Source organism: Thunnus thynnus, chromosome 19 (assembly GCF_963924715.1).
Source record: "Thunnus thynnus chromosome 19, fThuThy2.1, whole genome shotgun sequence".
NCBI classification, from domain to species: Eukaryota; Metazoa; Chordata; class Actinopteri; order Scombriformes; family Scombridae; genus Thunnus; species Thunnus thynnus.
In genome coordinates, this window is record NC_089535.1 from 4,968,776 (window position 1) to 4,993,271 (window position 24,496).

The 24,496-nt window shown below is 39.6% G+C and overlaps 1 protein-coding gene across 2 annotated transcripts in view; it reads right to left on the minus strand.

The window, feature by feature from the left end:
- The window catches only part of ttc28 (tetratricopeptide repeat domain 28), a 163,934-nt gene that overhangs the window by 19,475 nt on the left and 119,963 nt on the right, over positions 1 to 24,496 (minus strand). For both annotated transcript variants that reach the window (XM_067573860.1, XM_067573862.1), the window contains 13 exons: positions 14,012 to 14,208; positions 13,772 to 13,925; positions 13,504 to 13,675; positions 12,273 to 12,441; positions 12,010 to 12,170; positions 11,123 to 11,611; positions 9,280 to 9,472; positions 9,054 to 9,134; positions 8,720 to 8,972; positions 5,561 to 5,670; positions 2,342 to 2,471; positions 1,872 to 2,099; positions 357 to 525 (listed from right to left, as the gene is read on the minus strand). In XM_067573860.1, the coding sequence (XP_067429961.1) occupies positions 357 to 525; positions 1,872 to 2,099; positions 2,342 to 2,471; positions 5,561 to 5,670; positions 8,720 to 8,972; positions 9,054 to 9,134; positions 9,280 to 9,472; positions 11,123 to 11,611; positions 12,010 to 12,170; positions 12,273 to 12,441; positions 13,504 to 13,675; positions 13,772 to 13,925; positions 14,012 to 14,208 (2,506 nt within the window). The remainder of the gene's footprint in view (positions 1 to 356; positions 526 to 1,871; positions 2,100 to 2,341; positions 2,472 to 5,560; positions 5,671 to 8,719; positions 8,973 to 9,053; positions 9,135 to 9,279; positions 9,473 to 11,122; positions 11,612 to 12,009; positions 12,171 to 12,272; positions 12,442 to 13,503; positions 13,676 to 13,771; positions 13,926 to 14,011; positions 14,209 to 24,496) is intronic.

The window sequence follows — 24,496 nt, forward strand, 5'->3', positions numbered from 1 at the left end:
TATTGTTGGAAACATTTGGGATAATGTAAGTACACAACTCAACAACATATATAACATAAGTCTAGCTGTTTTTAGACATTTTAATGTGGGATAATTACATATCATACCTTTAAGTAAAGAACATTTGAATGATTCAAAAGGTTAAACATTGCAAATAGTTAAGTATTTAGCAGTAGCTCTACATAACACCTTGTTTGTGTCACATGTTATTTATAGTTTGTTTGATTTTATTTTATATTTTTTGTTTTATTTGCATGTCCTGGTTCTTTCTTGAATGTTTGCTCTGTGGATATTTAGTGTGTATGTTGATTATGACTGAATAAAAATCAAATGAAATCATAAATAAAAAGCACTACCTGCTGTAGTGGCTGTCCACTCCCAAAGCCTCTCTAGCGTTGCAGATGTACTGCTCCAGAGACAGAGGACCTACACCGACTCCTCCACCATGTGGGCTCCCACCGTCCTGGAACTCAGACGCCTCCGCTCCGCCTTCTCCGAGATACACCTCGTGAAACTTCACAATACCTGTTGTAGCATTGAATTAGGAAGAATTAATGCATGTTATGTTATATTTGGGTACAAACATCAGTGAGGCTGGGTGTAGTGTTTGTTACTGCAAGATAAATAGAAATAAATAAAAACTGGGGCAAAAATCAACTGTCAGTCTAGATGAGTGGCACTACAAAACATATCTGCATACAAAATTGCTCCAAATGCCTCAGTATGCAGGTTAGATTTTTGGGGAATATCTTAATTATTAACAAGGCTAAAAGTCTAAAGTCATGCTGCAATTGCTGGATCTTAGAGGATGAAACCACGAATGCAAAAGTGTTGGGTGGAACAAACCAGCAATGGGGATAAAAATGTAAAGGTTTCCTGAGGGTTGTTGGCCTCGAGGAAAGGCCACGCGGTCATTAAGGTCAAAAAGTGATTAAAATCCAAAGGTTTATTCCCCTGGGCGCATAAATGTCCTCAAATGTCATGACAATTAGATTATGAGACTGTGCATAGTTGACATTTTGGGCCTGAAGGTGGCGCTGGAGGAAAGATCATGGGTCGTCCAGAATGAAAGGGTTTATCCTCTGAGGAGAATGAGCGCACTCAGTAAATGTCATGACAATCAGTGTATTACATTTTGGCCCACACTTCAGCAAACGTTTGAAGCTATCCAGCTGTGAAATCAGCAAAAGCGCTTTATGGTTCTTTTGAGCCCTTTTCAAAGGCGTAGCCAGAGGAATCGATTTTGGGTTAGAACCCCCCTGAAATATACTTTTCTGGACGTATATTTTTAGTAAAATGCACTCTCAGCTCTTAGCTCTGTTTTTGCTCTCTACCAACTCCTGAGGGAAATATCTGGATCTTTAGCTGCTAAATGCTCCACTATGTTCACCAGCTAGTTGCTAATTGTGTCTGTTTGCCATCTGGTGCTGAGCAGGTAGTGTACAGTGGCTTTTTAGAGCTTTTTCTCTGAAAACAGCTGCCTGCTATGGATGAAAACGACGTTATGAGAGCGCTGAGAGTGAACCAAAACAGTAAAGTTGCAACAGACAGATAAACAATGAGCTGAAACTCACTATAAAGCTCCGTAAAGCCGAGAGGAGCTGCAGAGTCACTGATAATTCTCTGTAGGTTCATCACTACGAGCCACAACCAACACGTTACACAATGACAGCTCAGACATTGTTGTTATTAAACAAATATTGATTATAGCCTTCATTAAATCTGAGCAACTGATATTTTTGTACAAACTGAAGTTTTGGCCTGATGATGGTACTAGAGGAAAGGTCAGGAGTAATCTCATTTAGAGAAGAAACATTTTCCAAATTACTTTAAGTGTGTTTAAGTGTGTTTAAGTGTGTTTAAGTGTGTACCTGTGCCTGGAGATATCAGCCAGCTGTACAGAAACCCTCCAGCCAGAGAGTAGTAGAGGACCATGGCCCTCTGACCGTTGACCGTCTCCAGGATGTGCTCAACAGTAACCGGGATGTACGGGTCAGCGCTCGCTGCTTGCTGACTTCCTTTCTGGCGTTCAACCAGGAGGTCCGCAAAGGCACGTGTTCGCCCTCGCTCTGCTATGGCCAGCGCCTCATCATGGCGGCCTGAGAGCACGGAAAGACAGGGGATACATTAGGAATCAAAAGGGAGTTAGGAAGCAGGTGCATAAGATTTGGGAGAACAGAGTCTCCTTGTGAGGTGATAATTTGTGCATTGAGAACAGGCATACAGAGATAGTGTGAAGCTGAGGGAGGAAAAGGTGAGAACGCCTCACAAACGAAGCGAGGCGCAGCGATTCGCACTGTAAATAACAACACATGAGGAGAGGAGAGGACAGTTAATTCACCTAGGCTGACGAGGACTCTCTGGAGAGCCTGGTACGAGCTGGTTTGCAGATCAAACAGAGACAGCTTGTAGTCCGTACTGTGCTGCGTCTCATGACGAATCGTTTCAAATAACGTGGACGCTCTGTACAGCTGGAACGCACAGAAAACAAACATACATCAGGTTGACACTCATAGACTGAAGAATCCAGTTATCTGAAGAGATAAATACAGATTTCCCACAGGTGTGTTATGTTTCTTCACTCATTTATTCAGCTTTTTCCTTTCATTTGTCAACCTTCTTTATCTATAAACCACATTATTTGTATTGTTATTAATAATTTTGACAAAAGCTGACTAAAAGACGACAAATAGGGCCGTTATAGGTAAAGTAAAATGTTCAAGTTCATGTAGAAGACAGGAAAAGAAATGAGTTATAATGCAGTATCATGGTCAGCAGGTCTGTTATGTCCATGATTGTCCTATAAAATGATGAAATATCCTCCCATTAAAACTTTAAATGGTACCAACGTCACTCCTGCTGAGTCATACTAATTATTTAGGAAAGTTGGCTTGACAGCATTCCACATTCATATCCAACATTTGGCTCAAAAATTAAAAATTAAACTCGGCTTGTTGTATATAAAGGCTGTTTGTCTTTTTCAAACCGTAAAACATAGTAAACAGTCAACTTTAATGTCTGTACTTGATTATGAAGATATTCTGTTCTGTCATTACTTCAGTAGCTGTTTATGACTTTATTACTAATGACATATTTCATACTCGCCGTTAATCTCTGTATAACTCTGGATGGATTTCCTTACAGAGAAGAAGAATTAATCATCTCATGATTTGCATCTATAAATCTCTACTGTCAGATTTTTCACACTACCACATATATATTTTAACATTTAAATCCAGTAACTACTTAATTTCAGATATCTCATATGTAAACACTGACTTTTTCATTCCTCTTGGTAGTTTTAAAGCTTTATTATCTGATGTTTTTATGACTCTTGTGACTGTTTTTTATTAATTATTTGTTGATAGAAAAATCTCAATATCAATGAGGCCACTTGATTGAATAAAGATAATATAAATAAATAAAGAAATAGTTAAAGAAATCATTTCAGAATCAATTAAAATATTCCATTTCCTGGTTATTGCTTCTTTACTTGCAGCTAGTAGTATCTGTAATAAATATCTGTCATGTTTTATTGAGCCAAACCACATTATTTTAAAACATAATGATCTGATCTCTGTTGCCAGACGTGATGTCAAACCTGCAGTTATAACACCGACCACTGGGTGGCAGTAAAAACACACAACAGTCTGCAGACTCAGGACGGCTGCAGGGGAAGTGATTTGATTCTTTTTTACTCTACATCAAACTGAGCTGTTGCTCTTAAACTCAAACAAAGACGGTGTCATTGCATCTGATTGGTATCATGTTGCCTTTGAAAGCACTGACTTTGAGCCTCTGCTTTGAATTAGCAACCTCCTCTTCTTCTACTATACTTTACTGCACGAGAAAACAAGTTAAATTTCCAGTTTTTACTTTAAAAACATGTAGAAATGTCTCTAGAAAATAATAAAATAAAATACCAAATATTCTAAGGTTTTACTAAAAAAGAAAAGAAGAAAAAAGAAATAAATATATACAGTATATAAATCAATAAAGTGACCAACTTGTTGATTTGATTGATTGATACTTACTCATTTAGTCCATCAGTTAAACATTCGATCTAGAGCTGAAGCAATTAATTGATTTGTCAATCAATAGACAGATATGCAATTTTTTAATCAAAAACACCAGATATTTGTTGATTCTGTGAGGATTTGCTGCTTTTCTTTGTCTTGTTTTCTTGTTTTATTTGATATTATATAAACTGAATATTTTTTATGTGTTGGTCGGGAAAACAAAAAGGGGTTTTAGGAAGCTGCGAAGAGCCTTTTTCACTATTTTCTGATATTTTATGGACTAAATTATTAATTTTTGAGATTAATCGTTAGTTTCAGTCCTAATTCAATCCATTACATCAACTACATCTCAAAGCTGTAACTCCTAGCAACCCCTTTCTGATGCCTTTAAAGTCCCCCTCCAGTCAAAATCTTGTTTTTTCTTCTTGTTCCTTCAGTTGGATGTTGTTCTCCTCTCTGTGCAGACTGATGTTTGTGCCGAGTACAAATGTACAAGCATGATTTGTGACATCACAACTATTTTGGAGGCCAATCGTGGTCCAGTATACAACTTACACAAGTGTGATGTGAAAATTTGAAGCCTCCAGAGCACAAACACTGAGAATGAACTTTACAGTGAAGGAGGAGACATCTGGTGTCCAGCAGGAAAACTTTTAAAACTAAATATATTTGAACATTCAGAGATTCTGGATTTTGTAATGAGGGAGAAGGAGGAAATGTAATTTTAAGGACTCTAACATGTGTAATTGATTTCTTTTTGGTGGAAAAACCATATCAGACACTAATTATTATTCAAAGCAGAGTTTTTTATGTCTTAAAGGCGATCATGCTTTTTTTTGATGTTCTGTTATTTTCATATTGTTATAGGAAAGAGGAAAAGAAGCTAAATCTGACAACTATAGTTTGTTTATGTACCCTCCAGAGGCGAAGGAAGCCTCCTGAAGCTGACCAATAAGAACAGAGTGGGCTCATCAGGAGGCGGGCCTTAAAGAGACAGGAGCTAAAACGGCCTGTTTCAGACAGAGGCTGAACTGAGGGGCTGCATAAGGAGCCAGTATAAGATTAATAAGGAGTTTTTAACTGTAAATCATGCAAAGATATTACAGTATAGCCCCAGCATATAAATATAGACCTGGAAATATGCATTTTATGTCCCCTTTAAAACAAGTCTGGAGGGAATCTTTAAACACTGATGGCTAAAAAAGCCAAGGCAGATTGTTAATTTATGCCGTCTTCAAAAACAATCACTGATCATCTTTTCTTTCTTTAGAGGCGCTGCTCTCTCAACATGAAACATGCAGGGATTGTTTTTTTCGTAAGGTTGACTACAAGAAGCGTGATGCCAAGAAGGAGAGCACGATGTGGCAGCTGGTGCCGTATTAAAAATGGAACAAACATCTAAAACATCCCTACATACCTGCAGCAATAAGCCCCTCATCCTGTCTTCACACTAGACTTGTACAGTACGTTCTGAAGCGAGTACGAGTTACGACAATGCAGCACACACACACACACACACACACACACACACACACACACACCTGGTGTTGAGCCTCTTCCAGGTTTCCACCGGCCCACAGAGACAAGCCCAGGCGATGTCGTATCTTCGCTTCATCTTCTCTCCGACCTAACTGTTCTGCCAGACGCAGACCTGAAAAGAAGAAGAAGAGAGAGAGAGAGACAAGAGAGCAGAGAAGATTAGACACAAGTTCCTAGAGGCTGATCTAAAAAAAATCAGCTCTTTGACGCTCCTGACAACTGTTGCTGCATTGAAGTGAACTTGAACTCAGCCCAAGGCGCCCACATTTGCCATTCTTTTCCTCTCATTGTTCCCTTTTTTTGTCTTTCTTTGCCTTCTTCTTAAAATTCAAAGTCGTCATATCACAGTTGTCATATTCTCTCTGCTTCTCGGCTCGTCTCAGATGTATTTCATCTCCCCCCTGCTGCGCGGGAGCAGACAGTCGTGGCAGGTTGTATTTAGTTCTCATTAGGCTCTCAGATTGAACAGAATCTCATCTGATTCATGTTTCTGCCTTTTTCCTCACTGTCTGGCTCTGTGATGTTTCTGCGGTTTCGGTTGGGGAGGTTAATTGGAGGCAAACGTGCGAACCGTCTCTCCAGCGCCGTCCTCACCTCAACTCTAGAGTCGAAAAATTCCTCGTTGCTTGTTGGGTTAATGATCAATTAAAATCCGGAGCATCTGTGAGTTTAAGTGACAAACCATGACTGTGTCTTACAGGCCCGATGGAGCCTGAAGGAGATCATAAATGAACCCAACCACTCAATTCAAATATCCATTACAATTAGGCTGAATTTTAATTTGTCTCAGCTTTAGTTTGCTTTGTTCATACATTAGAAACAGGATTATCTTCAACAAGGATGCAGTTTTTAGTCTGTCTGTGTTTCAGAGTCGTCTAGTTAGAGAAAAAAAGTGAAATCAAACAGGATTATTTTCAACAAGGATGCAGTTTTTAGTCTGTATGTGTTTCAAAGAGTCGTCTAGTTAGAGAAGAAGCGAAATCAAACAGGATTATTGACAACAATCTGCCTGAAGGAAACCGCACTCCGGGGTAAACGCGCGAGCACTGATCTTCTATTAGCCTGTGTCAGACTCATGAATACCTTTCATGCTTCTGGAGGGCTTTTCAGAAATACAACTCACAGTGTTCTCGGGCCTAAACAACTCTGACTTTAAATAAGATAACCACACGTACATCAAAGTCTGCGCTGAGAGCAAGAGCCTCCCTAATTGGAAGTTGGTATGACTGCAGGGGAAGGTAAAAAACTGTGACTGACGTTTTCACTCGCTTTTCATCACAGATACAGAGAGTCTGTTGATACCTGTCAAAACCAGACAGCGTCTGAACAAAGTGGAACGTTGAAGCGCAAAAAAAATTACATCAGACACCTGTTGCATAATGATTTTTTGTTATGATTGCAGTCCTCCGTGTCCTGCAGTCTGCTGCGTAACTGTTTGTTGTTAAACGGTGCGTTCAGGCCTGTAAGAGCCACTTATTGGCACATATTAGTATTCGGTGAATTGTTTGTGATGTTGTGATCACATGTTATTTATGTTCTAACATATGCAACAGTTTATTTATAGCTTATGCACAGTTTGAAGAATATTATAGGTGAACTGCGCTAAGGTCATATATACACTTTCTATTATTCTAACAGTCAGGTGTCCATATGAACAGTGAAACCGGTTTTCTTTGCTGTAATCATTCCTCCTGTTCATAATGACAATAATAATAATAATAATGATAATAATAATAATAATAATAATAAGCTTTATTTATAGAGCACCTTTCATGACATAAAATGCAGCTTTACAAAAGAAATATAACACATAGATACAGTAATATACATATGCACAAGCACATAGATACACACACACACACACACACACACACACACACACACACATACATATACATATGTATGCATATATATATACATACATAAACATATACATACATATACACACACACACATACATATTAAACGGGATAAATATCAGTTAGTAAAGGAGTAAAAGACAAATTCTACAGAAGGGATAAAATCATAGAGGTAAAACAAAATCAATTAAAGGCAAAGTTATAGAAGTAGGTTTTGAGTAGACCGTTAGAAGATCTCCTAAGTTTTGGGGGCCAAAATCCACAGTCCTCATTTTAAGCAAAAAAAGCATTCAAATGTTTATCTGAAGATAATATGAGGCTTCATCCATCTAATTTAGTCAAATAAAGTGGATATCTTCCACAGTTACAGTCTCTTTTTAGTAAAAAAAATCCCTATTTGTGTCTCAACATTGCAATTTGGCACTAAAAAGACAATAACTTTGAAAGGTACTGACTTGATTTTACTGATTTGGACGACTGAAGCCTAAAATTATCTTCAGATAAACTTTTTATTTTCGCACAGAAGGAGAACTGTGGATTCTTTGTGAATTGCGTCCCTGCAGTAAAGTTGATGGAATCTTGTAGTTTAGAGCCCGACCGATATATCGGTCATCTGATATTATCAGCCAATATCGGCTTATCACAGATATATCGGTATCGGCTTTTATGTTTTATGTATAGTTTACTGTTTCAGTGCACTGTTGTCACTGTTTGACAATAAACTTTATTGTTAAACTGTAAAATATCAAGCCTGCATTACATATCTTTGTCACCACATTTGAGGGATCATTGCAAAAGAAAATGTGTGTGTATGTATAATGCAGTTACACACTAAGTATACCGAGAACAAATCCCACCTCCACATTTCTGTGGTCATTACAGTGAATTGATTAAGGGATTAGAGCTGAATGACAGAAAAGTAATCAGAAATAAATTAAATGTATTGGGCATTATTGACTATTGTCTACACGCTTAATTGAGAAAGTAATAATCAGTGACTAAAATAATAGTTTTTATGTTTTTAGAATGTTATTTCCTGTTTTCAACATTACGAGCTTGTTTCCTTGAGATAAAAAAAATAAAACTAATATAGTCATATTATTCAATGATCTCAACATAATAAGATGACAAACTAAATTATTGTGTTTTCAGCTTATGTACAGATTTTAATGTGATTATATTATAGCATTTTTTTGTCATTTTCAGATGTCCTAAATTTGAGATAATCCCAGTATGAACTGGTGCAGTTTCAGATCCCTTGAGTTTTTTCCATTGTACACTTTCTAACAGTTAGCTTCTTACCTTCTTGTAGATACATCACAGCCTGTGCATAGTTTTGCAGTGCATGGTGAATCCTCCCCAGGCTCCCGTAGGCCAGAGTTTTAGCTATCAGGTCATTGGTCTGCGCTGCCACGCTCAGGTGCTGCTCCTGGAACACCACGGCCCTCTCGAAGTTCCCTAAAGCTTCGTAGGTCAGTCCCAGGTTCCCGTAAGCTCGGCCCTGACTCCTCACACATCCCGTCTGCTCTGCTATATCCAAAGCCCTTTGGTGCCACTATAGCGGGAGAACTTGATTACTTAATTGATGGATGAATGTGAAATACTGAGTCATACTGCTTTGTGATTCTGTACAAACCTGTAGCGCTGTCTCATTGTCTGCCATCAGCTGATAAACACCTCCGAGTGTATCGCTTGCTTCTGCTTCCAGGGATTTATCCTGCCAGTTAAAGCAGGATTTACTACATTTTTTCTGTGCATAATGTACTTTTTTCTCATAAAGGGAGATTAATTTGTCATATTCAGCAGGGAAAGAGGAGAAATCATCAGCTGAAACAACCTTTTTTTTGCATATAAATCCTTACCCCTGCTGTGCGTGCAATGTTAAGCTGGTGCTCCAGGCAAGAGAGGGCCTGCTCGTAGTTGCCCAACTGGCTGTGTAAGGTGCCCAGCTCCCCGTAAGCTTGAGCTTTACCCCCTCCTTCCCCACCAAGCTCATGGGCTACCACCAGCCGCTTCTCGAAACACACCAGTGACTGCTGGAGACTACCCATAGACCTGCAGAGAGGGGACGGAAAACACACGGCTTGGTTTCTCTCTCCATGCCACCTGTAGATTTTTTTTTTTAAATAACACTGGTTCTTCCAATATCAAAGCCCTTGTTTTTTTAAGAGGGACCCATATGGGCAATTTAAGAAAGCAAACAAGACGACAAATTGGTTCATGAGAAAAAGGGATATTTTGATTTTGTGATGCCAAAAAAAGAAAAAAAAAACAGTATCAGTATCCTCAGAGAGAAAGTGTAAAAGAAGAAACATCTACAAAGGCTGCGTTCACTGGGATAAATCAGTGACTCTCCTCTCCTCATTACCATCTAATTTACACTCCAGAGAGCACAAACAGACTACAACAGATGGATAAAGGAAACCCATCATTAAGCTTCATTGTTTCTGTCAGTGAACATTACTTGTATAGTTTCATATGAAAAAAAAGGCTCAAAAAATAGAAGGGAACTGCCCCTGATCCCATTGTTGCTGCTGCTTGTTACTATTATTAGTGTTATTGAATTATAATTATTTTGATTATCATTATGTCTCTAATTTAAAATGTGTAAAGTGTATGCTTTAGGCAAGAAAAGCTCATTTGAGATTCTTGCATGAATGCTGCACTGGAATCCCTAAAGGTGACATTCAAACTAATGGAAAAGCACATAACATAAATATATACATGACATAAATATTAACACAAATGTAAACAAAAGTCTAGAGCACTGAACCCGAGTGGCTGCAAGGTATAAAGTTACAGAAAAAAGAGATTCTTGATAGACTAAACAAAACAAAAAAAAAATCCACATTACAGTTTTGCTCACATTTAAGCAATTTTAATAGAAATCTAACTTATGTCTTTCCCCATGTTTGCTGTATTCCAGACTGCAGCGGGGTATATAATCGATTTCATATGTCCGACAAGTTTCAAATAAAGCTGATGCAGATCATCCCCTACAGCTTGTTACTGCACCACCACACAGAACGGGTGCAGACACAAAAGAATTGCAAAGGAGAATTGAAAATACAAAGGAAACTGAATTATTCTTTCCAAGTGCTAAAGCAATAATTTGACATTCTGGGAGATACATTTATTTGCTTTCTTGCTGAGAGTTAGACGAGAAGATCAACACCACTTTTGTCTACTGTGAATATAAAGCTACAGTTGGGAGACAGTTAGCTTAGCTTAGCACGAAGACTGCAAACAAGGGGAATCTGCTAGCTTGGCTCTGTCGAAAATTTAAAATCCACCTATCAACACTTATAAAGCTCACTAGTTAACACATTATATCTTGTTTATTTAATTTGTACAAAAACTTGACTGTAAAAACAACAAGTTGTGTTTTTTTGGGAAGTTATGTGCAGGACTATTTCTTGGCTGGGTGCAGTTACTTCCTGGAGTCCTGTCGTCACTGTGAGGTTGCAAGGCAACCACTGTTGTTGTTTTTACACTTTGGTTTTTGAACAGAAACAAGATGTTAAGTGTTACTCAGTGTGCTTTAGAGGTGTTGTTTCCCCACTATTTTTTATGCTAAGCAAAGCTAACCGTCTCCTGGCTGTAGCTTCCTAATTACTGTACAGACGTGTGAGTGGTGTTGATCTTCTCTGCAAGAAAGCAATTCCCAAAATGTCAAACTATCCATTTAAACTTTGTTTTGCCCACCTGTGTGCATTGCCGAGTCCTCTGTAGGCTTTCTCCTGATCCTGGACGTGGTTGAGACTCTGAGCCACCGTCAGGTACTTCTCATAGTACTGAATAGCCTCCTCATAGTCTCCCAGAGCATCATAGCAGTCTGCCAGGTTCCCATACGCCCTTCCTCTGTCCAGCATGCTCTCAGTTCCACTCAGCTGCTGCAGCATGGCCAGCTGCTGCTCAAAATAACCAATAGCTTCCTCAAACACCCCCATGTTCATTTTGGTGATGCCCATGTTCCCGTGAACCTGGGCCTCCAGACGGGCGTCCCTGAGCCCCTGCGCCAGGCCGAGCTGGGTCTCATAGCACTGGAAGGTTGTGGCATAGTCTCCCAGGGCCATATGCACTGCTGCCAGGTGGCCAAGGGCACGGCATTCCCCCTGCTGATCACCTAGATCCTTGCGGACGGTCAGTTCCTGGCTATGGAAGGACAATGCTGTATCCAGCTGGCGGAGCAGCCTAAAGTGGGAATAAAGAGTGAGAAAAATCACTATTTGGTGGAGCTGTTAACAACTCATAGACATCTGAAATGTGACCCCGACTACACACTGCTTTTTGTAAGACGTCAAAAGCCAAAAAAGGTTGGAAACCACTGGTTTCATCTTTAACAATGTGTTGTATTTTAAAAGCTTGTTTCATTATCTATTGTGTCAAATATTCATCTGAAAAGTAACTAGTAACTGAAAATGTCAAATAAAAGTAGTAGAGTAGAAGTATAAAGTACCATCAAATGGAAATACTCCAGTACAAGTACCTCAAATTTTTACTTAAATACAGTACTTGAGTAAATGTACTTAATGTCTTTCCATCACTGGAATCAAAGTCACACAGTTGAACGTCTTTCTTGATGTTATTACCTGTGAACTGATCCAAGTGCTGAGTATGCGTCCGCCTCCATCTTCTGATCGTTGACTTTCTGAGCCAAGGCTAACTGCTGCTGGTAAAACCTTACAGCTCCTGGAAGATCGCCCCGACACACACAAACATCCCCGAGGTTCCCAAAGGCCCTGAAAACTGCCTGCTGACAAATATAACCACACAGACGATGATTAACAACCACTTCCTGTGTAAAAAATATATTTTTACCATTTATAGAGTGAATGCAACATTAGTGGTTGACCTGTGTGTTATCCAAGGCTTGTGTTAGAGAGAGCAGGTATCTCTGGCACTCCTCTGCTTTGTTGTACTCCCCAAGTGCTTTGTAAGCCAGACCGAGGTTACAGTAGGCTTTTGCCTGGGCTAATTTGTCTTGGAGGTCCTTAGCCAAGGCCAGGTCCTGCTCATAATACCTAGGAAATTAAAAGAAATACAAAGAAAGCATACATTTACACTTTATACCAATGTGACATAAAAGCTCAACAAGTAAGAAAGTATAGTGTCTTCCACTATCAAAGCATACAGCACATAAGAACACATTTGTGTATATGCAGTACAGTAAATACTTTACACATTATGCCTTTAACCCCTTGGCATACAGTTTTAACATTTTAAGCAGCTTCAAGGTTGACAGAATCATATAAAGTGTAAGTTCTGTATGAGCTTGTTCCAGCTCTTCATTGAAATAATATGAAGTTGAGACTGAGGGAAACAGTAAAAACCCAAGACTCCATGTTTTTTTATGGCTGCACCGTTCCATCAAATGGAAATATTCTTGATCATTTTATACACGTTGACCCCAAAGTCAGCCTGACATATTTAGTATTTTTGGAAACTTTGTGATCTCCACTTGAATTTAAGGGCATTTTTAGACTTGCACTATTAAATCATATATAAATAAACTCTGCTTGATTTTTCCCCTTGGTACGATTCGTTTGGGCAAATCTAAACAGCAATCACACTTGTATGTGGACCAAAACAACTGTACCAAGACCCTTTGAAGAGGTGGTCTAGGACCAGTCCCAGATTTACTCTGGAGCGGTTCGTTTGTGGTGGGAACATGATTTGACCTCAATCTGTCCCAACTACAAGGCGTACTCTGCAAGTTTGAGCTCAACGGTTTCTGTAGCCAGGTGTCCAGACTGGACTAGCGCAATGAGGAACGCTGCATTTGACCTGAGAACCTTCTTCGGGACCTTAGACGCCTTCCTGTGTTTATGTTCTTGCTCCCACCCCAGACACATCTGACCAATGACTGGAGTGAATGTTCTCATGTGGCTTGTAGTGATGCAGTTTGGTTCTTTTGGAAGTTTACACTCTAAATGCCCCAAAATAAAGTTCTTTGGGTTTGAACAATGTTGGGCTGCACAGCATGAGTTTATAATGACTGACTCACCAACAGGTTACTGAGGTTTAAGTGCTTTTAACAAGAAAAACAAACATGTATGTGTGTTGAGATTAATTTTGTCTCTAACCTGACAGCATCTCGGTACTGTCCAAGGCAGTAGTGAGCATAGCCGAGGTTGTGGCAAACCTTTCCTTCTCCCTCCATGTCCTGTAAGCCTGGTGCCAGAGCCAGGTACTGCTGGTAGTACGGCAAGGCCTGAGCATATTCACCTCTCCAGCTGTGGAAGTTGCCCAAGTTTGCTGGAAAAGGAAATAAAGAAATGGAAGAAGACATTACATTTTTCAATCAATCAAAACTCCTGCATCTCTTTCCCATTTCTCTCTTTTCTAGCTTGCCTAGGGCTCTCGCTTCGCTTTGAGTGTCTTGGAGCTCTCGTGCGATGGTCAGGTGGTGAAGGTAGTGCTGGAGAGCTCGGTCATGAGCGCCCAGCGCCTGGTAAGCCACAGCTAGGTTACCATGTGTGGAGGCCTGGGATGGACGATCGTTCACCTGAAACACAAAGATACCGTATTTCACAATTCTGTTCTTCCCACACGAGTGTTGAAATGTTGCTTGTGAAGAGCACTGGGATTCACCTCCAATGAGATCTGTAGTTCTTGTCGGTGGTACCGGACAGCTTGGTCATAGATGCCGAGTGCGTGGTAGGCATTTCCCATGTTACCATACGCCCTCCCCTGGGCAGCGTAATCACCCAGCTCCTGGGCGAAGGACAGGTGGGCTTTGTGGAGCTTCAGTGCTCTGTCATACTCCCCCTTCATCTGGTGTATGATGCCTGAAATAGGTGTAAGAAGAGAGAAGAGACACCTCGTTTGGTAAAAGTAACAAAGAAGAAATTAAGATGTTGGCAAGCAACATTTGAGCTGATTGAGGTGCAGAGACATTTTTCAATGTTTGAAAGAAGTCCACGCAAAGTCTTGAGTCATTTTAGCAAAGCACAATCAATCTTAAGTCATTTGAGACAAGTCCACCAAGCTTTAAGGTCATCAGCAGAGCAGTTTTAGTCTTTTTGGGTAAGTCCAAGTCAAGCCTAGACATGTGTAGACTAGTAGAGCAGTTTCAAAGTCTTTCGAAATAACTCCAATCAAGTCTGAAGTTATTTGAGACAAGTCAAAATCAAGTTTCATGTTGTTTGAGACAAGTTCAAATCAAGTCTTAAGTCCATCAGTAGAGCACTTTCAAGAAAAGTCTAAATCAGGTCTCAAGTCATTGAAGTCCAAGTCAAGTTTCAAGTGATTTCAGAGGAGTCAAATCAAGTCTCAATCATTTGAGACATCTCTGATCACATCTTAAGTCTTTTGAGACAAGTCCAAGTCAAGTCCTGAGTCTATCGACAGAGCTGTTTTAATTTTGGGGTAAGACAAAGTGAAGTCTTCAGTAATTTGAGACAAGTCCAAGTCTAATCATAAGTCTTTTTTCTTGCAAGTCAAGATGCAAATATTTCACGTTTGAATGCTGACCATTAAAATGACACAGCATTTGAACATTTTTCTTTCAAATCTGTGTTAAAATTATTTTAACATAGCTAAGACTGACCTCTTTCAAAGCACAGGCCTAATAGAAAATATGTGAGGTATTTATTTAGCTATGCCATTTCACTCTTGTTAAATGTTTTAATGCTGTTTTACTAGGTTAAAACTTAAGATGTGAATGCATTCAAATCTCAAGTCAAGTAAAATCGGGAGCTAGTCTGTTAGCAGCCAAGTTAAATGAAATCTCAAGTACCTATTTCTGTGACTGCACCGAATCTCTAGTCTACATCTCTGGTGATTGCTTTATCCAACATTGATTTGATTTGTAGTGTACATCAGACAGCTGTTACTGCACATGGAGGGAGAGTTATGAACACTGTAAATTCCCCAAATGATGCACAGAGATATAAAAACCCAACATACAAAGGAAGGTAACTTGCATATGTACACATACTTTTCAGAGCCATGAAAAACTTGAGTGCAGAGCAGTAAATAATTAAACAGATACGGTGGAAAATCAAACAAATCTAATAATATCTGCTGCTATGGATCTTCAAGCTTTCAGAACTACATATGCAGAGATCCAGAGGAGAGTCACACAGACTTCCTCTGTCTGTCTGTCCAGGGAAAAGGAGCCGGATAACTTGGTTCCCAGTGGCCTTCCCAACTTTCTGAGTGACGATGTGTCTTCCAAGCTCATCAACAACCTAGTTTACAGAGCCAAAGTTGGAAGAGAGAAGACAAGTTAAAGGAAAAAAAGTTGGGACACAAGAGAGGAAGACAGTAGCTGCAGGAAAGTTAGGAAAGTTGAGCACAGGAGAGTTTGTAGTGCGCTGATGAATACTGGGAAATATATATACGTTTACACACAAGACTCTAAGAAACACACACATTTTCTGTTTGGAGACGGGATTAACCTTCATCTGCTCTCTTACTGTTATTGTGTTTACATGCACGCTAATAACTTGATTATAACCAGATTGAGGCAATACTGTGTGATTAGTGCAGCTCTCATAAAAACACCTTAACTGGGTTATCTCAGTCGAATTAAGGTGCAAATCACATCAAATATAATTAGATTAACAGACCTGGATTACTAAACTATTTTTCAAATTAGTGTTGCAGTTATGCACCTTTGCAGTCTGATTTCTTTTTACTTTATTATGATCGTTCACATGTGCTAGAAATGTCCTGGAGGTAATACTGTACATTGGTGGCTAGTGACAAAAAAATCCCTCTATTTTCCTTTCTTTTATATATTCTTATATATTCTAATACTACTGTTACTGTGCATTTTTTAGGACATTAAGCCAAATGACATTTCTGTGTACATGTCAAGCTTTCCATGCTAACACAATATAGTTCACAATGATTATAATATGAGATTTACCATTCAAATTCAGAGTAATAATTTCACACATAAGTGAATAAAAGCAGGCTTCCTTAATAATTTGTAGGTGATGATCATGATGTGAATTTTGTGGGCTGAAATGACGGCTGCAATGTAGCTAACTAGCTAATAAGTGTTAACTCCATGAGTTGGTTGAAAACTCAGGCTCTTTTTAAAATAAGAACCATGTAAAAAGGCCTAATATGCCCTTGATGGCTATATAGACTATATGATATCATGCTAGAAGATGGATGAAGCTACATCACCCAGGCAAAAGTCAGCATATCCAGCTAAAGATCTTTGTAGATGACATGTAAATAAAGGAGCAGTATTGTTCTCTAGATCCATTTAGGCCTATTATGGCATAGTATTAGAAATAAAAATGTACTTTTATGTTATTTGTTCTAACATAACCCTGTTTGGAAGATGGGAAAATATATACTAAGCAATACAGAGGTTAGATTTTGGCTTTATTGTTTTTAAATGCTATGTTAAGAGAAAAGGCTTTGGGGATGAAGACACCGTCTCAAGTAAAAAGTTTAGCTGGACTGGAGTGTAAACCTCCCTAAATCCAATAAAAGCAGGACAGAGCTGCTAATAGCATCCTGGCTCGCACACAGTGGATGTATCCGTCCTGAATGGAGCTTTTGGTGATGTGACCTTTAACCCCAAAATAGAAAAGAGACTAAAAAAGAGAAAACTCTTTAGACACTGTGTATCTCTCTTACTGCAGCCCTTACTCTTACTTGATGGAGGTTTAGTGAACAGTCAGCTATTAAACAAATAAGGTTAGTCTACTATCAGTCTAACTATTAATTTCATCTTGTTATTTATGGCACTCAGCTTGCAGTGTGATATACTTAATGACAGCCTGATCACAATCTGCCACATAGGAAACCTTAAAACCAGCCAACACAAATAGGAACTCTAATCCATGCTAAACATTTAAAGCTGCCGGCACTGCAAAAATCTTCAGATTAGAGTCCACATATATATATAAAATACATGTTATTTTTACAGTAAAGACAGACAGGAGGACAGATGAAAGAGGGGTTACGAGAGAGGAAACAGGGATACAGGGGGTGTCGAGACACCAGATGGAAGAGGTTACATGTGGCTTTCATGTCAGACACAGAGAGAGAGAGCGAGTCCGTCTTCCAAAACCATACTGGCACATATCCATCTATGTTGTACTATGAGGGATGAGGCTGGTGATATTCTATACTTTCCTTATTGTCAACAAATCCCTTTAAAAGACTCAACCCAAGGATGAATTGATCTACTAACCTGCGCTCTCTATGTGTCCAAAACCTCTACTGATGTCAAAAACTATTAAAAACACTGGCTGACGTGTTCCTGCATCACCATGAACACACAGTAGTTTTGACTCAATCCCACACACACACACACACACACCGTCCTGCTGCCAGAAATACTCACTAGAGCACCAAATGTGTCCTTTTTTTTTACATTTACTGAAATGAAACCATGTGAGAAGTTTAGAGGGAAAAATCGCTATTTGGTGGAGCTTAAAGACATCTGAAATGTGACCCCGACTACACACTGCTTTTTGTAAGACGTCAAAAGCCAAAAAAGGTATCAAAGTAACAAGTAACAAGTAACTAAAGCTGTCAAATAAATGTAGTGGAGTGGAAGTATAGAATAGCATCAAATGGAAATAGAATAAAGTAAAAGTACCTCAAAATAGTATTTAAGTGCAGTACTTGAGTAAATGCACTCTAGAAAATGGTGTGCACACATTCTCACACCATGTTCTGGTTTTATAGATACCAATTTATGTGTGAGTCATGACATATGCATGGTTTTTTTATGCATATATGTCTTATACATCTTGCCTCTGGAGTCAGACAGTGGTTGTTGATAGCAAAGATGTAGAATCATAAGACCTGGAGCTGTACGTTTGGAGAAATCCTAAACAAAATGCACCCGACACTATGTTTTTAGATTCACATAAGCCCTGTTTCTAACAATTTGAGGAAGAGTAGGAGGTTGCTGATAAGGAAAAAGGAAGACCTCGTTCTGCGGGGTCTCCCTTTCCTTAAGAGGATTACAGAGCAGCCTGCAGAGTTGGCTGTCATAGCTGGTTACAGTTACACTCGTCCTCCTAAACACAGCTAACACAGGCGGTGAGTTTAGAGCACACGGACACACAAAAACACACATGCCTTGAATCTCCCTCAAGGCAAAACGACACTTCTCCAAGGTGTGAGGGTGCCAGCTATGTGGAGATATACTCTGCAGGACTTTGGGATTCCCCATCGTGGAGGGGACACAGCGTGAAGAAAGAGCAGAGCTGTGAGGATTAGCAGTGTGGAAAATTAGCTGAGATCTGATGACGGGGTATTCGGCTGAGACAGCACGGAGAGATTAGAGGAGAAGAGTTGTGATCTCCAGTCTTCTTTCTTCACAAAGGCACGGAAAAGGCTCTGTCATCAATGAACTGAACTGGGTGCGGTCAAGAACACATGCATCTCCATATGTGTGTCTCTTCTAGTTAGAGATGCAACGATTAATAGATTAGTTGGACATAAAGTTAATTGGCAACCATTTTTATGATCAAATAATAGTTTTAGTCATTTTTTAAAGCAATGAGAAATACCGCCTCGCTGTTGTATGTCTCCGTCAACCAGCCAAGCTGCAGTTTCCATCCATGTCTGTCCAGACTCACAATATTTGTAGTGAAGACTTGGAAAGAAATTAATAAAGGGTATAAAGTGTATTTTCCTTGTATGTGTCCACAAGCTGATTCTGAACATGTCACAAACATGTGAAGTCACAGTGACCTTGACCTTTGACCTTTATCCACCAAAATCTAATCAGTTCATCCTTGAGTCCATGTGGACGTTTGTGCCAAATTTGAAGAAATTCCCTCACGGCGTTCCCGAGATATTGTGTTAACAAGAATGGGACAGACAAATGGACAACCTGAAAACATAATAATAATAAAAATATTGAACATTTGCTGGTTGATGATTTGAGGATTTTCATGACAGTAAACTGAATATTTTGGGTTTTGGACTGTTGGTTGGACAAAACAAGACATTATAATGGACAATTTTCATCTGACTTTTCTGACATTTTATGTACAAAATGATTAATCGAGAAAATAACTGGCAGATTAATCGTTAGCTGCAGCCCTACTTCTAGTCAATTTTTTAAATTTAAAGCTCAACATTGGATCCAATGACTATATGTAACCCACTAAGAATTATCACTTAGTTCTGCAGTTGCCTTCAGCTCATCTTTCAGCTCATTGTTTTGGTTTTATGTTCTGCTACTTTGCTGTTTGAGCTCACTGTCACTTTCATCAGTGTCAGCAACAACAGGCTGCTGTTTTCAGCAAAAAAAGCACAGATAAACCTGTTATACGCAACAGCAAAACGTCATATTAAATATTAAAAGTAAGGTTGAGGTTTAAAACAAGTGTGGGAATTATTATATATGTCTTTAGATTCTTTTTTTGCTTTTTTTCAGATGATGAACAAACTATTCTGAATATATGATGCACATAAAAAAAGTTAAAAGTAAGGAGAGAAAAGTAAGCCCAGAGACAGCTGGCTAACCCACTAATCCCACTTCATGGTACAGACTCCTGCCCAGCATCAACCGGAAGACAGACAAGCAGCCAGCTAGTGAACAAAGTGGAGCATAAACAGAGCTAAAAGAGAGTGAATATCGGATTTACATTTCATCAGGTGGCCACAAACAAAACTCCAAATGAATGATTATGTACAGAGCAACATTAGCATCTGCTGGATGTCTAAAAAGTTTGCCACAGTTTGCCATAATCAGGTGATAATATGTTATATTTATGCACAGTAAGTATGTATATATGCTGCATTTAAAGCTTTTTCCACTGCCGCCTAGTTGTGAAATAAAATCTAACAAAAAACTATTAATGCTGCTTTAATTTCCAATATCATACAATCATTGCTTCAGTATGAGAGCCAATCTCCTGCAGATCTACCAAGCATTAAGAAAATGATAACACTTGCATCATATCAGCTAGCACGAAGCAAAGCATTTTCCTAAAACTTGTACAGTGAAGGAGAGTTTGTCAAAAAGTGACGTTATTTCTATGATTTCTCCAGAGAATGAGTTTAAAGTTTGAAAGTCCCATTAGTGGGAGATGAAGAAGCATCTCAGCATGTCATTGAATTGACCGACTAAAATCTCTCTGAAGGAAAGAATCTCAGAGTTTTGGAAAAACTATGCCAACGGAGAATATTTCAGTGTTAAACAGACTACAGTGAAACTGTTCTCAGTATTTTGGTTAACTTACATTTTGAATCATTTATTTTTCTCCTCTGAATCACATGAGATCTGAGCATTGATCTGCTCTTACTGAATATAAAAGGAGTTGCTTTGAGAAGCCACAACTGAATTGGAACCTGATTTCAAAAAGATTATGGAAAAAATAAGTCCCACTAAGTCAAAAGTAGCTAAATTCAAGCTAATAGAAAATACCTAGTGTCATTGAGTCTTACTGGAATTTATTACAAGAAGAAGTACTAAGCTTTAAATGATACCATCACAGATCAGTAAGAAGTTCCACTGGGCGACAGCCAACGCCCTGTTTGAGATATTTTTGGACTTAGACAGTGCTGCTTTGCAAAATTTGCAAATACTTTTTGAAGTTTGTTGTAGTCTGTTTCTGATTTTATACAGGAGAGGAGATGAGAGGAGGGGAGAGGAGAGGAGAGGAGAGGAGAGGAGAGGAGAGGAGAGGAGGGGAGAGGAGAAGAGAGGAGAGGAGAGGAGAGGAGAGGAGAGGAGAGGAGAGGAGAGGAGAGGAGAGGAGAGGAGAGGAAGAGGAGGAAGAAGAGAAGAGAAGAGGAGAGGAGAGGAAAGTAGAGGAGAGGAGAGGAGAGGAGAGGAGAGGAGAGGAGAGGAGAGGAAAAAGAGAAGAGGAGAGAAGAGGAGAGGAAAGTAGAGGAGAGGAGAGGAGAGGAAAAAGAGAAGAGGAGAGAAGAGGAAGAAGAGAAGAGGAGAGAAGAGGAGAGGAAAGGAGAGGAGAGGAGAAGAGAGGAGAGGAGGAGAGGAGAGGAGAGAAGAGGAGAGGAGGAGAGGAGAGGAGAGGAGAGGAAGAAGAGAAGAGAAGAGGAGAGAAGAGAAGAGGAAAGTAGAGGAGAAAAGAAGAAAAGAAAGGAAGAAATGAAGGAGGAAAGGAGAAGAGAAAAGAGAGGAGAGGAAACAAAAGAGGAGGAGAAGAGGAAAAAAGAGGAAAGTAGAGGAGAGAAGAGAAGAGAAGAAAAGACAAGTGAAGAGGAGAGGAGAGGAGAGGACAGGAGAGGAAGAAATAAGGGAGGAAAGGAGAAGAGAAAAGAGAGGAGGAGAAGAAACAAGAGAAGAGGAGAAGAGGATAAAAGAGGAAAGTAGAGAGTAGAGGAGAGAAGAGAAGAGAGAAGAGGAGAGGAGAAGAGTGAACAAGTGAAAGGAAGCGCAGCAGAAAGGAGGAGGAAACAAGAGGATAGAGGAGAGGAGAATGAAAGGTTGTCAAGTCAGCATTGAGAGAAAAGTAATCATCCATAAATCATTGATCTGAACCGCAGACTGTAGCTCGTCTATCAGGAACGTCAACAACTTCAGCAATAACCTGTTAATCACATATCAGAGCAACTTCTGGCTGCTTCCTGCTGAAAATAAGAACTTTTTAGTGACTGAAATACTGAGAAGGCTGCACAAAAAAACCAAAGCTGTACATTTGTTTATTTTCAAATTTGATTGGATGCTGAATACTGGATGTGTTCAGCAATGCTCATATTACCTGTTGTAATGCAGTACACACACACACAAACACACACACAAACACACACACAAAGAAGCGGTGAGTTGTCCACTCAGCTCTGGTGTCGGGTTCGGCGTATCTCTCGTATATCACTGTGGCCGCAGAAACCAAAACCTGCTTAATAAAACATGAGCGTTGATTGGCCAGAGAGGCACTACTGCAGTCATGTGATAGTCCCTCGAAAAGGCAGATAAGGTGATGGGAGAGCAGGACAATCACATGATCCGCGGCTCTGATCCTCAAGTTTTTGGTTGAGGTTGAAGTCTAAGGTGTGTCATCAACATGTTTTACAAGGCAACTACTGCTATTTTTAACTTGAACACATCTCAAATAGGAGTTAATTGTACTTAATACTGTAGATCAATGCAGGCGGAGTTGGTCAGGCTCAGGACAAGAGGCCCAGTCAGTCTATTGAGTCATGGTGGCGACAGCAGCGACAGAGCGGGTCAATGGTTAACAAGGGAACAGCTCACGTGATACTAAAGGCTGCTGCTGCAACAACAACAAAGCATCAGTTGGGATGGAGACTTCTGCATCCATTAGTTCCAACAAATCCTCCAAATTAAATGACATATAGGAGTGTTTTCTAATCTTGCAGAGCCAAAACCAAAACAGTTACACATCACTGTTAAAAGATTATGTTTTATGATGTGACAACGCGCATGTGGTTAAAATCTGGTTAGGTTTAGGCACAAAAACCACTTGGTCAGGTTTAGGGAAAGGTCATGGTTTGGGTTAAAATCATCACTTTGTTAAGGTTAGAGGAACGTGGTGTGGGTTACTACTTCCTAAAAGTTAGTTATGGCTACAATAATAACCACAGGGTTAAAGGGGGCATGAAATGTGAATGTTCGGCAACTCCAGCCTTTAGTTTGTTGGTTTGGCGAACCACTAGCTTTGCCGACTCAAAGGTCTTTCCCTCTGAGTAATCTTCCTTCACTACAAACCCTGGAGTCAGTGCCCATCGGAGGGCTCTTTCTCCTCAGTGCTGCTAGCCAGAGCAGCAGTACTGTTCTCCCTTTCAGCAGCAGTTTATGAAAATGGACAGTTTTGTCCTTGGCTTTATAAAACTCATTTGTAGGCCTACATCTAGGATCAATACAGTAGTGGCCTCCTTTCTGTCCTGTGGCTTTCTGTCAGTCTCCACTGTTCACTGTCTCTATCTTTCTTTAGGTGCCTCTCAATTCCCTTATTTGATCTTTCCTCAATAGATTGGGGGGGGTGGGGGGGGGGGGGGGGGGATTAGCACTGTAGTACTGTACATTTACCACCACACTACTTCACTCTTGAATCTTGCAGCTTGTTGAAGCTCAGCTCCAGCTCTCTCAGATGGGAGGGGTTGGACTTCAGAACTGAGGCCAGAGAAGCACAGCTGATCTCTGATAATGCAGAGACTCAATCTGAATAAAGAATAAATATTTAAACTTAAGGCAATGTTTGTGCATAGAGAGTCTACTTGAAAATAATGTTTAGTGATGTCAACTTTTTGTCTATTTTTCTGCTGCTTGCTCTCTCGCTTAACCATTCACTCGCTTACGCTCTGCCCTATTCCTTAAATGGAGTTACACTACCCGCAGTTTCCCAGGCAACAACACAGACCTTAACTCACGTTTCGAGACAGCGCTGCTCAGCGGCTCCCAAACGCTGTTGATTTGCCAATGAATGGATATTTGGCATTATTTTTGACATTTAAAAAATTATTTTTTGGCCTGTACTATTATAGGGGAAACACTGCTCCTTGATCCTCACTTGAATCGGAAGTCGTTCTTGTCCATCATTTTGAAAGCTCTCCCGAAGCTCTTATTTCTGCTCTGAGGAGCCTTGAGGAAACACAAGAGCAGCCTTCACGGAAGTCTTTTACCGCCCGACACGCCCGCTTATTGGGTATCAGTTATTGATTGGACGCTGCAGCTGATCAGACTGATCTGATACATCACAACATCACTGAGTGGAAACAGATTACAGAATCAACTCAAGTGTATCACACCCAAGTTTTATATTTTATTTGTTTTCTGATCCACCATTGTAGGTCTGATCAACAAAAGAACCATAAACAACTTTCTTCATTTATCAGAAAGATTTTTCTTTTCATAATCTGCATTATGGATAAGATTAAAGTCAGGAAGAGTGTGTCTGTCAGCAAGAAACACTTTTTAAACACATTTATATTTTACATCATTTATCATCATTTCCATTCAGTTGATCATTTCCTGAGCATCAGGTTTGATATGAGTTACATAATTTAAATTTTCCATGAAACATTTAGCCTAACAAGTAATTTCCCAGAGTTCAAAAGACACCGTAATCATCCTGGGTTATTAAATAATGAATTCACAATCAGAATATCAATAAATACAGATGCATATGATTAATAAATAATATAAACGCACTC